A 15,965-nucleotide genomic window follows, 5' to 3' on the forward strand; every position below is an offset into this window, starting at 1 on the left:
ATATCCTGCACTCACTTTTCTCATCTGTAAAATGGGATTGATTAGTCTTTGAGTTATTGTGGGCACTAAATGAGATGATTCACAGAAATCACCTGTCGTGATCCTTGCTAAGTAGAAAGTGCTCCAGAAATGTCAGTTGTTATTAGTGACACTTTTTTTTTTTTTTTGAGACGGAGTCTCACTCTGTCGCCCAGGCTGGAGTGCAGTGGCGCAATCTCGGCTCACTGCAAGCTCCACCTCCCGGGTTCACGCCATTCTCCTGTCTCAGCCTCTCCGAGTAGCTGGGACTACAGGCGCCCGCCACCACGCCCGGCTAATTTTTTTGTATTTTTTAGTAGAGACGGGGTTTCACCGTGGTCTTGATCTCCTGACCTCGTGATCCGCCCGCCTCGGCCTCCCAAAGTGCTGGGATTACAAGCATGAGCCACCGCGCCCAGCCTATTAGTGATACTTTTCACTGCTACTCTGTCTCATTTCAAAAAGAATTTGAAGTAGTAGATAATTTTGCTGTTCTTCATTCTAAGGGCTGGGCTACAGTGGGCTGTTGTGACTTATTCTGAATGTAATGCTTCTGCTAGTGGGAACTGGTCTGGAATCCTGAGTTGAATCTTGACTCCATTCATTATTACTGTTGGATAGAATCTAAAACAAATAACAGTTATGAAATAAATATGATTTCATATCTTGCAGAAGCACTAAAGGCAATGGAGAAAGTAGCGAGCCACATCAATGAGATGCAGAAGATCTATGAGGATTATGGGACAGTGTTTGACCAGCTAGTAGCTGAGCAGAGCGGAACAGAGAAGGAGGTCCGTGAGGCATCTGCACTCTGGGAGCCTGGTGCATGTGGTGTGGGGTCTGTAGGTGACCTTCTAGATAGGCTGCCCTGTTAGGACTTTCCTGGAGGAGAAAATGCCCAAGATTTTCTTGCTAACAATGTGTCTAATGAACTATACAATTTACATATAGACATATCATAAAATTCATTACACAGGTTTAAAATATAACCTATGTCACGTTCACATTGGCCAGAACATCCGTGGAGGGTGAGCTGGCAGAGGGTGGGGTGGCGAAAGGACGTGGGAACTGGCGTGTGAAGTCTGGGGCTTTTCCTTTTTGATTTTGCCTTTTTTTTTTTTTTAACATCAAATATTGGTGGTTACCTGCTTATTTATAAAATTAGTCTGAGCAGGATTTGACATTTTCTGTATTTTTCCTTTTTATCTGATTGCTTAATTTAGAATCTTGTGCTTCTAAAGCCGGCATGCAGGAAGTAGCATAGTTTAGGTAGAAAATGGCAGGAACAGGAAAGAACTGGAGATCAGTCCTTCACTCTGGCCAGTTTCAATGCTGGTGCTTTTATCAGCAGCCCAAATGGAGCTCAGGGGTGATGGATGTACTAGATCCCAGGGGAAGGCTTACAAAAGGCACTCTGGAAGAACCACACACACTGGTAGAGTTCATCTTATGGAAACTGAGTTGGTCGCAAGGCATGTCTCACCTACATATGTGTGCACTGGAGCAAAAATGCCTTCACCTTTATGTTATTGATCAGACACTTGGGTGCTTAGCTCATATTTTCAAAACCTCCACTGTTTAAGGCCCCACGTTTACAGGTATCATAAAAATTAAACCAGCTGTGCTTGCATTTTAGCAGTGACTGTGTGTACATCACTATCCAACAAGAGATGATCTAGCCTGAGATTTCCATATCTTCCTTACCTCCTGTTTTTACAATCTAGGTAACAGAACTTTCGATGGGAGAGCTTCTGATGCACTCTACGGTTTCCTGGTTGAATCCATTTCTGTCTCTAGGAAAAGCTAGAAAGGACCTTGAGCTCACAGTATTTGGTTAGTATTCCATTCAGAAGAATGCAGACTGAACAGAGGCTGGGATTACGGAAGAACTTCACTAGCCGCACCAGTCCAGCTCACTCCTGAGCTCTAGGAGTCAGAATTGCTATAATGGTTGGGGACTTAACAGGGCCAGCCCCCAACTATTTGAAACTCCAGCATCGCTCTGCATCCTCATTATCTTGTTCTCCCTTCTGCTGCTTGGCTCAGGCCAAGTGTTACAGGAACAGATCCCTGAGGCTATTTTGAAACTTGCTATCTTTTCTTTTTCGTTTTTTGAGACGAGGTTTTGCTCTTGTTGCCCAGGCTGGAGTGCAATGGTGTGATCTCTGCTCACTGCAACCTCTACCTCCCGGGTTCAAGCAATTCTCCTGCCTAAGCCTCCTGAGTAGCTGGGATTACAGGTGCTCACCACCACGCCTGGCTGATTTTTTTATTTTTAGTAGAGATGGGGTTTCACCATGCTGGCCAGGCTGGTCTCGAACTCCTGACCTCAGGTGATCCTGTCTCAGCCTCCCAGGGTGCTGGGATTACAGGCATTAGCCACCATGCCTGGCCAGAAAACTATCTTTTTTTTTTTTTTTTTGGAGACGGAGTCTCGCTCTGTCACCCAGGCTGGAGTGCAGTGGCGCAATCTCGGCTCACTGCAAGCTCTGCCTCCCGGGTTCACGCCATTCTCCTGCCTCAGCCTCTCCGAGTAGCTGGGACTACAGGCGCCCGCCACCATGCCCGGCTAATTTTTTGTATTTTTAGTAGAGACGGGGTTTCACCGTGGTCTTGATCTCCTGACCTCATGATCCGCCCGCCTCGGCCTCCCAAAGTGCTGGGATTACAAGCGTGAGCCACCACGCCCAGCAGAAAACTGCTATCTTAATAGTCCGCTGTATTTCAAGATGTTTTAATTCTCTCTGAGAGTTGGGAGAGCAAGTGACAGTATATTGTCACTGAGATGAACACAGTGTCCTCAGCTTTCAATAAAACAAAGAGTTTAAAAAAGCCAAGATCAACTTCTAATAGTAGCTTTTAAATAAGCAGGTGCTTCTGCATAGTTCAAATATGAGTGAAAGGGAAGTACCATTTATTCACTCATGTTGGCAGAGTGAGGGCTTAGAGACTCATACATTTGACGAGCATTATTCTGTTAAGACATTCAGCTCTAGTTTAACCTTGGAAGAGTTTGCATAAAATAAAGACTTCCTTTCTCTTTTCCTTTCTTTAGTTTTTAAGAGAGCCGTCATACTGGTTTATAAAGAAAACTGCAAACTGAAAAAGAAATTGGTAAGGCAAAAATTCATTTTAATTTAAGCTACCTTTTCATGGCTGTCTCTTCCTATTAACATTGAACTGAAAAGCCCACTGAGCACCCAGGCTGGGCTGGCTGATACTGCTTACTCTGAGGGTAACTAACCCCATCACATACTGAGAGCATTTCTGAGTCTCCCTGTGAAAGATGTCGGTGTTAAAAGATGTACAGCTGGGCACGGTGGCTCATGCCTGTAATCCCAGCACTTTGGGAGGCTGAGGCTTGAGCCCAGGAATTTAAGACCAGCCTGGCCAACATGGTGAAACCCTGCCTCTACCAAAAATAGAAGAAGTAGCTGGGTGTGGTAGCACGTGCCTGTAGTCCCAGCTACTCGGGAGGCTGAGGCAGGAGGATCAATTGAGCCCAGGAGGTGGAAGCTGCAGTGAGCCTTGATCATGCCACTGCATTCCAGCCTGTGCGACAGAGTGAGACCCTGCCAATAAATAAATAAATAAGTAAATAAAGTAGATAAATACTCATATGGGGGCCTACATAGAACATCGACTTTTATATCCCTGAAAATGGCCCATGTTTGTTCCATAAACATAGTCTGTGAAACTTTATTTTCAAATGCCTTTTACCTTGACTCAGAAAAACAAAAACAAAGCCTAGCTGCGGATACCATACGCCATCAGTTTACCATTCAGAGGTAGCGTCAGGGTGTGGAAGCCTTGGCTGCTGTTCTTGCTTTGAGACCTGTAACTGCTTCTGAACCACAACTCTGCCTCCCCACCTTCCCCAGCATGTGAGGTCTTTGAGAACTGGGTGCGTAGCTGATTAATTTCTGTGCCCTGAACACCCACATAGCTGCTTGCGGACTTGCCCACAGGGAGAACATAAATTCCTGTTCACCGTGCACACATCCTCCCCCAGTGAGAGCTTCCCTAACACTTTTCTTGGTGGGCCTTCATGTTACAGCCCTCGAATTCCCGGCCTGCACACAACTCTGCTGACTTGGACCCATTTAAATTCCGCTGGTTGATCCCCATCTCCGCGCTTCAAGTCAGACTGGGGAATCCAGCAGGTAACTGTTTCATGCAGTACGATGCCAGAAAAAGCATTTTAGTAGACTTAACTGTGGAATGTAAATTAAGAAAGGACCTTGGGGATAATTTTTGGTGCCTTTTATTTTATAGACAAGGAAAACGAGGACAAGAGAGGTTGTTTTGATGTTCCTTAGCAGATTTCTGGGAGAAACTAAAAGCTGGTGGATAGCTTTTTCTTTGCCAAATGCCTTTCATTGTTTCCTTATTTTCCCTATCAATAGTTTTCAACATTTTCCTTTCTGCCTTGATACCCTAAAATGTGTTAGAAAAACAAAGATCCACAAATTTGTTTTTACAAATTTAGAATATAGCAGAAAATTCCTTAAGGTTAGGTAGTACTGTAGGTGATATAAAAAGAAAAAAATCTTTGACTCTGGAAAATGTTCAGAGATTCTTCCAGAGTAACCTTGTTTTGGTGACAGGTCTCTGGTGACAGAAGAGGCCAGCAGGCTGAGTCATGCAGTGGCCTGCTGGGCTTCTGTTTAACTTTTGTCAGAAGTGCTTATGTTTTCTAGAACATGACCACATTTGGGGCTGGCCTCTTTTACCTCAAGTACCCCAGCTCCTGTTCCTTCCAAGGAAAGGGCAAAACTGCAAAGGAGGGTTGAAGAATAGGATCCACTGAATCTCCTCTTCCGCAGAGAGGGGCTCCAGAGAGAGGGTGAAGGTGGTTCAGATGGAGGAAAATCTGCAGCAGGAAATGTAAAAAGTAACCAAAAGGCATTTCAGTTCTTGTAACTGTGAAAATCATACATAGAACAAGCCACAGAAGAAAATGAGCCAGGACTGGGAATATTAGACTTTCTTAACTCATGAGATTTAAACTTTACAAGTGTTCTTAACCACAGCATTTTGGGCAAAGTTGTAGACTCTTGTTTCCATTTCCTTTTACACAGGGACAGAAAATAATTCCATATGGGAACTGATCCATACGAAGTCAGAAATAGAAGGACGGCCAGAAACCATCTTTCAGTTGTGTTGCAGGTATGACTGACTTCCAAAGATTAAAACCAAGAGAAATAACAGAATTATGTCTCTTAAGGAAGGGAGTTTATATTTAGTGCCCTCCTGAATTTTGATGACATCAGGGTCACACTCCCCACCCTCTGAAAAAGGCAACTGAGGCTGCTAGTATGAGAATATGTTGATTAAATAAATATCAAAATCTTAAGAGTGATCAATTCTCACCTCCTTTTGTACGGGAGGCCACATGGCACTGCTGTTGGGTGGCTGGCTGGCAGCCTGGTCCAGCAGGTGCAAGGCACAGGAACACAGGCGGGCGTGGAATGGAAGCATGATGAACACTCTGGACACTTCTGCTGTTTTCTCTCCCCCCCCGCCCCCACCCAGTGACAGTGAAAGCAAAACCAACATTGTTAAGGTGATTCGTTCTATTCTGAGGGAAAACTTCAGGCGTCACATAAAGTGTGAATTACCACTGGAGAAAACGTGTAAGGATCGCCTGGTACCTCTTAAGAACCGAGTTCCTGTTTCGGCCAAATTAGGTGAGAATTTTGCTAGCCTTGTGTTTATTCAAGAAAATATTATGAGCTTCTGAAAAGGATATATGCTCTTGTAATATAGCTGTGAGTTTTCACTTTGTAAGTCATCGAGGTACCTTTATCTCCTTTTAAGAAACCTAAACATGCCTCTTGCTCCCAAACATTCTACTGTAAAATACAGCTACCTCCAACCCCGATCCCTTGTCTTCCTACCCGCTAACATAGTCCAAAGATACGATTTTGTTTCTTCCACTAAGATGTGCATGGGTCCAGGGACTTTGTTTTCCTCACTGCTGTATTTCCAGTGCTCAGAACAGTGCCAGGCATCCTGAAGGTCAATGCTGAATGAAGATCAAGAACCTTACACAGAGGGTCTCCACCTTCTGATGGTTTAACCTACAATTTTTTGACTTTACCATGGTGTGAAAGTGACACACATTCAGTAGAAACCGTACTGCGAGTATCCAGACAACCATTCTGTTTTTCGCTTCTAGTGCAGCATTCAATACATTTCATGAGATATTCAACACTTAATTATAAAACAGGCCTTGTGCTCTGCCCAACCATAGGCTAATGTAAGTGTTCTGAGCACACTGAAGGCAGGCTAGGCTAAGCTGCAATGGTTAGTAGGTACATTAAATGCATTCTCGACTTTCCATATTATCAACTTAACAATGGGTTGATTGGGACGTAATGCCATCTAAGTTAAGGGGCCTCTTATACTCATTCTTAATCGATAAGGCACCAAGTAAGCATTTCAAATCACACTGTTCTTTCTGCTTGTTTCTAAAATTTCAGCTTAAGTTTTCAGAACCTTATTTCTACATTAACTATTTTGTTATTATCTTTGTTGTTTTTAGGCTTAGAAAATGTAAAACTTCTCTTTTTCATGTCAAATCAGTGTGACCTCTTCAGATTTACCACATATTTACTATTTTCTCCATTGTCAAAATAAACTGGCCATCAAAATAACATGCTGTTATTATTTATAGAAACACCAAAACTGAGAACTGCCTTCCTTCTTTCAATCCAAGAGAACTACACACACACACACACACACACACACACACACACCCCTATAAAATAACATTTCAGAAAGTTGGTTTGAAATTCCAGCAGAGACAATTCTCATATGAGAGATAAAGAGCATTTTCTAGGCTGGGCATGGTGGCTCATGCCTGTAATCCCAGCACTTTGGGAGGCCAAGGCAGGTGGATCCCTTGAGCTCTTGAGAACAGGAGTTTGAGACCAACCTGGGCAACATGGCAAAACCCCATCTCTACAAAAAAATATAAAAATTAACCAGGCGTGATCATGCGCACCTATAGTCCCAGCTACTCAGGAGGCTGAGATGGGAGGATCACTTGAGCCCAGGAGGCGGAGGTTGCAGTGATCAGAGATCACACCACTGCACTCCAGCCTGGGTGGCAGAGCAAGACACTGTCTTTAAAAAGTGGGGGGGAGGGACATTTTCTACTTTTAATTGAGCAGCAAGGGAAATCCACAAGGTGAGAAGATGCATAGGAATATGGTGTGATCTTTGTGATCAAATTACAAAGCACCTTAGTGAAAGAAAGGAGCCTAGATTTATTAGCAATTAACTTTTCAATTTACTCATTGGCAAAATAAGAATCTTAGCCCATATAGTAGTTTCTAGTGTCTAGTTCTGTCTAAATAATTGAGCTCTGGTAATCTAAAAATGCTGAATTGCCCAACTTACAACTGTAAACCTAAGTCAAAAATTTCCATGTTTTCAGTAGCTACATTTTTGCCTAATTACCGGGATAGTTGCTAACTGAAGTCATATCATAAAATAAAATCTTAATGTTAAATCTTACACAAGCTTTGAGGCAAACATTACACATTGTGTAACCTGTTTCTGTATCACAGCGAAATGTGTTTTTCTCACTGCAGCTTCATCCAGGTCTTTAAAAGTCCTGAAGAATTCCTCCAGCAACGAGTGGACCGGTGAGACTGGCAAAGGAACCTTGCTGGACTCCGACGAGGGCAGCTTGAGCAGCAGCACCCAGAGCGGCGGCTGCCCCACGGCCGAGGGCAGGCAGGACTCCAAGAGCGCTTCTCCCGGGAAATACCCACACCCCGGCTTGGCAGATTTTGCTGACAATCTCATCAAAGAGAGTGACATCCTGAGCGATGAAGATGATGACCACCATCAGAATGTGAAGCGGGGCAGCCCTACTAAAGACATCGAAATTCAGTTCCAGAGACTGAGAATTTCCGAGGACCCAGACGTTCACCCCGAGGCTGAGCAGCAGCCTGGCCCGGAGTCGGGTGAGGGTCAGAAAGGAAGAGAGCAGCCTAAACTGGTCCGGGGGCACTTCTGCCCCATCAAACGAAAAGCCAACAGCACCAAGAGGGACAGAGGAACTTTGCTCAAGGCGCAGATCCGTCACCAGTCCCTTGACAGTCAATCTGAAGATGCCACCATCGACCTAAATTCTGTTCTAGAGCGAGAATTCAGTGTCCAGAGTTTAACATCTGTTGTCAATGAGGAGTGTTTTTATGAAACAGAGAGCCACGGAAAATCATAGTACGATTCAATCCAGATATGGGTTAAATTCCTCATTTTACTTTTAAACTGGTGGTAAAGTGGAAATTGCAAAAAAAAAAAAAAAACTTCATTCCTGGGTTTTGTGCAGTATACATTTTCCCACAAAATGGTTGTAAAGATTTAAGTTATTTTAATTTATTGTGGATCAGAAACCTAGATGAAACTGGTCAGAATCTGTAAATTACTTAGTTTATATCCACTCTGAGCAGGTATCAAATGATTTAGAATCCTTAAAATTACATTCTAATTATTTTAAGTTATGTGGAAAAAGTAAGGCTGGGGAAGTTGTGATTAATAGTTTTCAAAGGGCCATTTTTTTAAATCCTCTGGGCATTTTCTTTCAGCTGTTTGTTAGTTTTTGCTTTATTTAAAGCATATTTAAGTTATTTTAATGTGGTTTAGGGGCAAAATGTGCAGATACTTCATTTTTGTAAGATTGTAATAGATGCTGTTTATACTAAACAAACATGTCATATCTATACAGTATATATTAAAAGAAAGCTTGTACTGTACCTTATTTGATGATATTTATTTTCTCTGCCAAGCTGCATAGTAAAAGGAAAATAAGTCACATCTAGTCATTGGCATTTTTATTGTCATTCTGTAAAGACAAAAGAGTACCTACAAAAGAAGCTCCACGTAGTGCAAATCGACATCTGGTAGGCTGCTCGCGCCCAGGCAGCAGCTAGAGTCTGTAATTCTCTGCGTCATCCTCTTCTTTTTCTTCATTTTTGCTTTTTCTTCGCTTGAGTTCTTCTCTGAAATTATACGCAAAGAGTTGTGGGTCTTCATCACACATTTTTCTGTATACATCACAGAGGCTCTTAAAGTGTGAGATGGAGAGCTGGCTGGGCCGAAGAGTAGGGTCTACATCTGCCAACTCTAACAGCCTGCCCGTGCTTTCCAAGCGCTGCGCTTCAGGGAATAACATTCTGAGGGAAAGAGAGAAAAATCAGAATTTTACTTAAATTCTGCAAATCATGACACTTTTTAACCCTCATTTGAAAACAAACAACACAGTTGCTGACTACTGACAGCTGGAGGGAGTGGCAGGAGCCTCTTGGATTATATAGCACCAGATAAGAGGCACCGCCCGCCACTGAGGCAGCTCTAACCTGATGCGCCAGGCAAGCCCACAATGGGAACGCACTCTCCAAAGCTCAATCAGTACATGCACTTTTTTAAGGTAAGTTTAAAGTAACATCTGCTCAGTTGCATTCTTGTAGAAACATAAGCTTGATGTGCCTCATGTTTTGATGTGAAAGTTGTATTATTTCTTGTGTGACAAATCATCAGTTTTGATTCTCTAGAATTTGAATTTATCAGCCTTTAGAACTCTTCACGCTAAAAGAGTTACTTTTTTTTGCTAAAAGTTTGAAAATAGCTGATAGGAAAATACAAATAATTATTCCTCTTGTTATTTTTCAAGCATCTTTAAAACTGATTTGATGCAGAGGATATATTTTAAATTTCATCTATCCAACTTGAACCATTGTTTTAAAATGAATAGCAGAACTGCTTGAAATGCTGCAGAGTTAGGCCTGGATTGCAGTTTTCTTCAAGTCTCAGGGCTCTTACAGAGCTCATCCCAAAGGGCTTGGAAGGTGTCATGGCCAGGGGAGATAGCATGTTGCTTATAGGCTGATGGTCCTTTCAACAAGGAATTGCATGTCCCCCACACTTTCAAGGTGAGGTGACAGATCTTTGAGTTCAGTTTCATGGCAAAGAGGGCCTGATGATGGTTTCTAATATCTGAAGAACACCAACAGGTCAAAGGACTTTGACCAGTTACCCCAGGTGGCACAGTATCTGGTCCATGTCTGTCCTGAGGATGGTGTATCTGAAATGAATAGGGCCCTTCACTTAGCTGGGGGGTTGCCTTGGAAGTGCTAGTGCCAGCTCTAGGCTCAGACCAATTCCAGGATTTCCAAAAGCACATAAAAGGACACAGTTTTGTGCTCCCCCCCATGAATCAGGGCTATCAGGTACAGCTGTGTGGGTCCTGCTCTGCGTGAGGGGTGTGAGCCAAAATCCAGCTTCTGTTTCACTCACCAGCAGTGCATGGTAGCTGGGGGCTGCAGCCAAAATGGCTGGCCAATGGCATCTCTGTCACCAGCTCTGCACCTTAAGTCTCTGTTAGAGAAGCAGGAACTATTTGGTAAGGTGGGAATCCTGGCTTAATTAGAGGCAACAAGTGGCAGGCTGAGGCTCTAACTTCTGCCCTCTGGCATCCTCAGCAATGGGCTTTGTGGACTGCAACGCTCTTAGGAGCTGATGCCCAGCCAGCCCCTAAAATAATCTGCTGTCATTTCATGTGCTAAAGGGACACTTTGGACCCTGCGAAAGAGAGCATTACAATGGAGCCATGTGAGGAGGTTTTAGAAAATGAGAAATATGTGCCTCTCACGCCGAGCCCCTTTAAACAGCAGAATATGGATAGATTATCGTAGATGGAAATCTTTTACAAATATACACTTTCCTGACTTCTTAAGCAGACTATCACTGGGCCTAACTAAACAGCTTCTTGGCTCTTTCTGGATCTGCAACAAGGCTGTGGTCCTTCAGAGCCCATGGAGGTGGGCGGCCTCTAGACCACTGCACCCTGTCGGGTTTTCCCAGTGGTTCCTGAGAGCCTCTTGGGAGCAGCAGCTTTCTGTGAGATGGAAACGTGCTTGCGTGAGGACTTCGTGATACGATTTTGGCTGCTCGGAAGTCATATTTGCTTCCTGGTTCTCAAGTGTGTCTTTAAAGGCCAACTCGGTAGAAAGCAAGCATTTAAAAAACCCATTATTATCTGTCTCGAGTCCTCACTGTCTCGAGTCCCTGTACCGGGGAACCACGAGCTCCCCGGTACAGAGCCACTGTGAGCTGTGCAGTCACCAATTCCAGGCTGTGCTTATGGCAAAGCCACCCTGAGAGAGGCCACCTGAGGTCTAGCAAGTCTTTGCTCTCTCCTCATTGGCAGTGAAGTCTTGTCCGTCACAGGACTGAACTAAGTGTAATACTCAGAGCTTTAAGAATAGCGCAATCAAGGTTCTTACTCTTAAAAAGTGCCTGAGGATTTTATAAAGACTGCAACTGAAGAGAAGAAAAGGCATTCTTACCCGAGCCCTCGATGGCAGTATTTCCTTCGGAACTGAAATACATTCTGAACCACTTTTTCCACCAGCTTGAAGGGCTGCTCTATCTTGGGCTGTACCAAGGGAGTGAAGTGCACCACGCCCACGTCCACCTTCATTGTAAGCAAACATATTATCATTCTGTGGCATGATATGTGGCATAGTGTGATCAATCCACTCATTCTTGTATAACAGGAGGATGGGCTGTCGACAGCCTGTTTTCATAAACAGACCTTTCCATGTACTTCAGTTTCATCTCTAGGCATGGAAGATGGTACATTCTGGATTTGCAAATGACATGGAGAAATCAGCTGGCTGCACCTGTTCTCTAATGACATCCACCAGACCTGTGCTTGATGGTCACTTAATTTTAAAACGCAGTTTCACAATGGCTTAAAAATCAATCCAAATCATTAAAGTCAGTCAGCAGATAATAGGTGGTATTAGAATATTTTAGTTTTTGAATGAGTAAAAAAATAAGCTGCAGCAGCAGCTTCAAGACACAGAGAGATGGCCGATAGGCCCCCAGGGACCACTCAGTGCTAAACTTCCCAGATAGAAACACCACTTATTTTTGGTAGACACTGATTAATCAGCTGGACTGAATTCATGAGTGTAGTCTGAAAAGCCACAGAACTTTCTAGTAGCAACTTTAAATGCCCTGAAAGGCACAGGCAGGACTGAAATTGAAAATGGAAACCATCAAAAAATGTCACTGTTTGATAGTGTTTAAGCTACTGCCAGCTGTGGAGATTCTTTAATTGTTAGAAGATAAAACCTTTCAGGCATATCTGATAAGAGATTTATACCCTGATTTGTTCCAAAAATGGACTCATGGTGATTCACAAGGACACATTCAAATACCAAAGAAAAACATTTAAAGACAGAGGGAAATGGAGTCAAAACAGTAACTACACGCACAAAAACGCTGACAGAGACCATGGTCTAGGAAATGGGAAGTCTCGTCATAACTGACAAAAGCCTCAGTCTCCAGGAATTGTTAAACTTGTTAATGAGGATCTCATACAGACTCAACAAAAGGCGAAGAAAGTACGGCAATTTAGGAGGTGTGGGCTGTACCACTGCTTTTCAAAAGGAACTCCATTGTTGAAATCCCATAGAGGTTGTCATTTTCTCCTAAGAGGACTTGCTTCTAAAGATCCTTGTGGCTACACAATTCCTTAAACAGATGAAAATGGGAGACTGGCTTTTCTGGTTGTGTTTCTTTTAGGGTAGAAGGAAAACAACTGAACATGATGTGAGACTTTATGGACAAGAAAGTGAAAATAAGCTGTGCTCAGCCTCACACAGCCTGATGCGCTGTGGGAGGAGCCTGTGGTGCCTGAGCTGTGTCATCAAGGCCCTAGACCCCCGAGACTTTACACCTCCCTATTTAAACAATCAATGAGCCTGTCCCCGAAGGTTTCAGGTCAGCTACAGCTGCTCCTACTGGATGGAATGGGAAATAGAAGGCTTTAGTGGTAAGGGGCAGTGTGGGCTGGCACACGCTGAGAATGTGCCAAGCGGCCTTTCCACACCCCAAATGCCCACCCCCAACATCCATCAGCCTTCTTGTGAAGTCCAGCAGGGTGTTCTTGTGAAGATTCTATGGTGGAACAGTAGTTATGAACAGTGACTTAACTAAGATGTCAAATGCTCTTAATAAATTTGAGTAAGTTTTTTGAATTGTGTGCTATATGTTGTTTTATCTGTTTCCTCAAGTTTAGTAACAACTACCTCTTCCTACAGGACTTCCCTTAGACATTAACAAAACGCACCATGGAACAGTGTGCAGCTTGGAGAGGTCTGTGGTCATCAGGGAAAGAGGGACTGAAGAAGACGAGGGGCTGTGGAGTGGATGCAGGGTTTAGGTGGGGTGGATGTACTGCTATAGGGAGAGAAGAAAGGTGTTTCAGCTCAGGGCAGTTCTGGGGAAGGAAAAAGAAGACCTCATCTATGAATGGCGGAGTGCAGGCAGCAGCCCAAGACACACTCCACTGACTTCAGATGTCAGGTTCCTTCCCACAAACTCTGAACTATCCTGCCTACCTTGCCTCCTCGTGATTTGTACAGAGAAGTGGTCCCAACTGTCAGGCACGTGTCTGACCACTCTCTACACCTCGCCAGCCTTCTCTCACTGGACTCTGCATTCCCCTTTCATCCCCTGAGCTTCCTGGCACCCTCGTCCCTGCCTCCCATTCTCCAGGACTCATCTCCTGTAACCTTTCAACTCCAGTTCTCCCAGTGACACAGAGCCAATTCTATCAATTCTTACTAGCAGCCTGCTAGTCTCCAGAAAAAATACTCTTAGCAAAATCTGAGATAAAATCGAATCCCTGCCTAGGCCTAAAGCCATGAAATATTATCAAAACTCTACATAAGGCTTAAAAACTATTAAGACCAAAAGCACAAATACAGAGATAGATGCACTCTCTTCCAGTACAGAAACTGCCACTTCCAGCTTCCTTAGATTTTAAATTTTGGCCTCATCTTTATTTGCCTGATTTCATTCCTTTGAGATATAGTTGGTATTTGCAAATACAGGAAGTGTCTAACTTTTGCTTGATTTAAATAAAATGTTAAAACCCTGAACAAATATAGCAGTACTCCATGTAAACTATAGCATCGACTTCCAAAGTTTGAATACAATTCCAATACCCTGTTAAGTTGGCTTACATTATGTCACAGCTAAAAGAGAATTCCCCTCAGAAATGCAGCAGTTACTATTGGAGATTCTGTAAAACTCAGTGTCAACAAAGCTCTTCCAGTTATGTCTCCTGATTCTGGGACGGCGAGGACCTCTCCTGTACGACCCCTTCCTCTCCCTTTCCCCCAAAGGCACCTTTTAGAATTACTCTGAATGATGGAGCCCATTTTTTCTAGAACTATAGGAAAGCCGCTCGGTAACTATGGTAACGAATACAAAAATGCTTTTTACTTATAATTGAATGCTTATTTAAAATTACAACTATTATTTTTTCTTCCTTGAGTTTTAAGTCTATTAATGGGTTTGATTACAAAAACGAAATCAGTACAAAGGCATTAGAAGTACTTAAAATATTCTAGTTTAATGCTGCCAGCTCTTTTCCAAACTCAGTCTATCAGTATACCAAAATGACTTACTAAAATGTCAAATGAAAGGATTTAAAATGAATTTAAATATTTGCCTTTCTAACCCTATACGTCAACGCTGTAACAAGCTAAGACTGTTTCTCAGTGTTAGCAGCCTTGGCCATAACAGGCCTGAGGCAGATGTCCTAGTTTCCTGGCCGGGGTGTCTAGGACGTGACTGGTTATCAGCTCAGAGCAGCACTTGGAACTCACAAGGGACCTGGGCTAAGGAGATATTACACCTTAAATCTTAGATATTAGATATTACAACTGAGAACTGTAATCAACATGATATACGGAGGACACTGAAGAATGTACAACTCAGTTCCTGATGATTATCATATGCCCAAAAGCTAAGTCACGACCACATGCACAGACACAGAAACAATGCTGGCCACTGTCTATGAAAGGGTCTTCATTCAACACTCTCACGGTGTTCAAGACCATTAGAGGACAAGATAGTGGAGATGACAAATGATGAGGAAGTTACTATGTAATTAGCCAAGACACAGCCATAACTTAAGACAACAGAACGGCTAGTGGAAAAAAAAAAAAGACCACAGGGAATAAATCCATAAGACTTTAAAGAACAACATATAAGAAGGATTCAAAGTTCAAAGTGGGATGATCATGGGCAGACCTGGGTGGCTGGGAACAGGAAGCATATGGCGTCTTGCAGGCTACAGGCACCACAAGATGGAACGCAGGAGGACAGGGGCTTGGGAGAGCCACTTCAGTGTCGGGTAAAACAACAGAGCGAGATGAGTGCCTCTCGATGCTTGGCTTCCCCACCCTCCAGTGTCTGCTTGCTCTTCAAGTACCTCCACCAAGCTAATGACAGTCCACTTTAGGACATCACAGGCCTCCAGGTTACAACTTTCCCAGGTAAGGAGAATCCCAGGTAGAGGCAGCAAGTCACTGATGCCTATGATATGATAATTATGCATGTCATAGAAAAAGAAAATACTGACAAATGTGAATGTAGATCAAATTTCCTGGAATTGGTTCACTCTAACTGTGATCTATGTCCCAAAGCCAATTTAAGGAAAGAATTTCCACTGTAAAATCTTAAAGCTGACAGCATTCTAAGTATTTCAAACCAACTGGTTCAATAAAGATCAACTACACGGTCAGTACCTATCCTAAAGTTTATAATTTGCGTTACTGTAACAATATTTATTTCTGCAGAAGTTCTGTCCTCACCCTTTTTTCTTCCTACAGATCTTTGTTTTTTTCTCTTTCTTCTTGGGATCATAAAAAAAGAACAGATTTTAAACAGTCACATAGTGTTTCCTCTCAGAGCAGATGTGGTAGGATGAACTGAGGCCAAGAGAATGACAGCGAACTCAGATCACAAGAGAAATAGGACTAAGAAATGTGGTGAGGGGGATGAAGAGTTTTTTTACTGTGTAAATTATGTAAATGTACATATGTATGTATGTAAATTACACCTATTAG

At 43.1% G+C, this 15,965-nt stretch overlaps 2 protein-coding genes across 9 annotated transcripts in view; one reads left to right on the plus strand and one right to left on the minus strand.

The window, feature by feature from the left end:
• The window catches only part of TIAM2 (TIAM Rac1 associated GEF 2), a 530,223-nt gene extending 521,434 nt beyond the window's left edge, over window positions 1–8,789 (plus strand). Inside the window, 7 exon segments of the mRNA XM_055267826.2 lie at window positions 691–809; window positions 1,743–1,851; window positions 3,074–3,132; window positions 4,076–4,181; window positions 5,100–5,187; window positions 5,554–5,708; window positions 7,620–8,789. Coding sequence (XP_055123801.1) covers window positions 691–809; window positions 1,743–1,851; window positions 3,074–3,132; window positions 4,076–4,181; window positions 5,100–5,187; window positions 5,554–5,708; window positions 7,620–8,257 — 1,274 coding nt within the window. The 3' untranslated portion in view covers window positions 8,258–8,789.
• The window catches only part of TFB1M (transcription factor B1, mitochondrial), a 62,971-nt gene continuing 51,272 nt past the window's right edge, over window positions 4,267–15,965 (minus strand). For 2 of the 8 annotated variants that reach the window (XM_055267878.2, XM_063632913.1), the window contains 2 exons: window positions 11,382–11,509; window positions 8,851–9,209 (listed from right to left, as the gene is read on the minus strand). In XM_055267878.2, coding sequence (XP_055123853.1) covers window positions 8,963–9,209; window positions 11,382–11,509 — 375 coding nt within the window. In that variant the 3' untranslated portion in view covers window positions 8,851–8,962. Of the gene's footprint in view, window positions 9,210–11,381; window positions 11,510–15,965 lie in introns of all 8 variants that reach the window. The other 6 variants (XR_010119191.1, XR_010119189.1, XR_008654836.2 and 3 more) reach the window with 6 other exon arrangements.

The sequence above is a fragment of the Symphalangus syndactylus genome, chromosome 2, assembly GCF_028878055.3.
Source record: "Symphalangus syndactylus isolate Jambi chromosome 2, NHGRI_mSymSyn1-v2.1_pri, whole genome shotgun sequence".
In the NCBI taxonomy this organism is placed as follows: Eukaryota; Metazoa; Chordata; class Mammalia; order Primates; family Hylobatidae; genus Symphalangus; species Symphalangus syndactylus.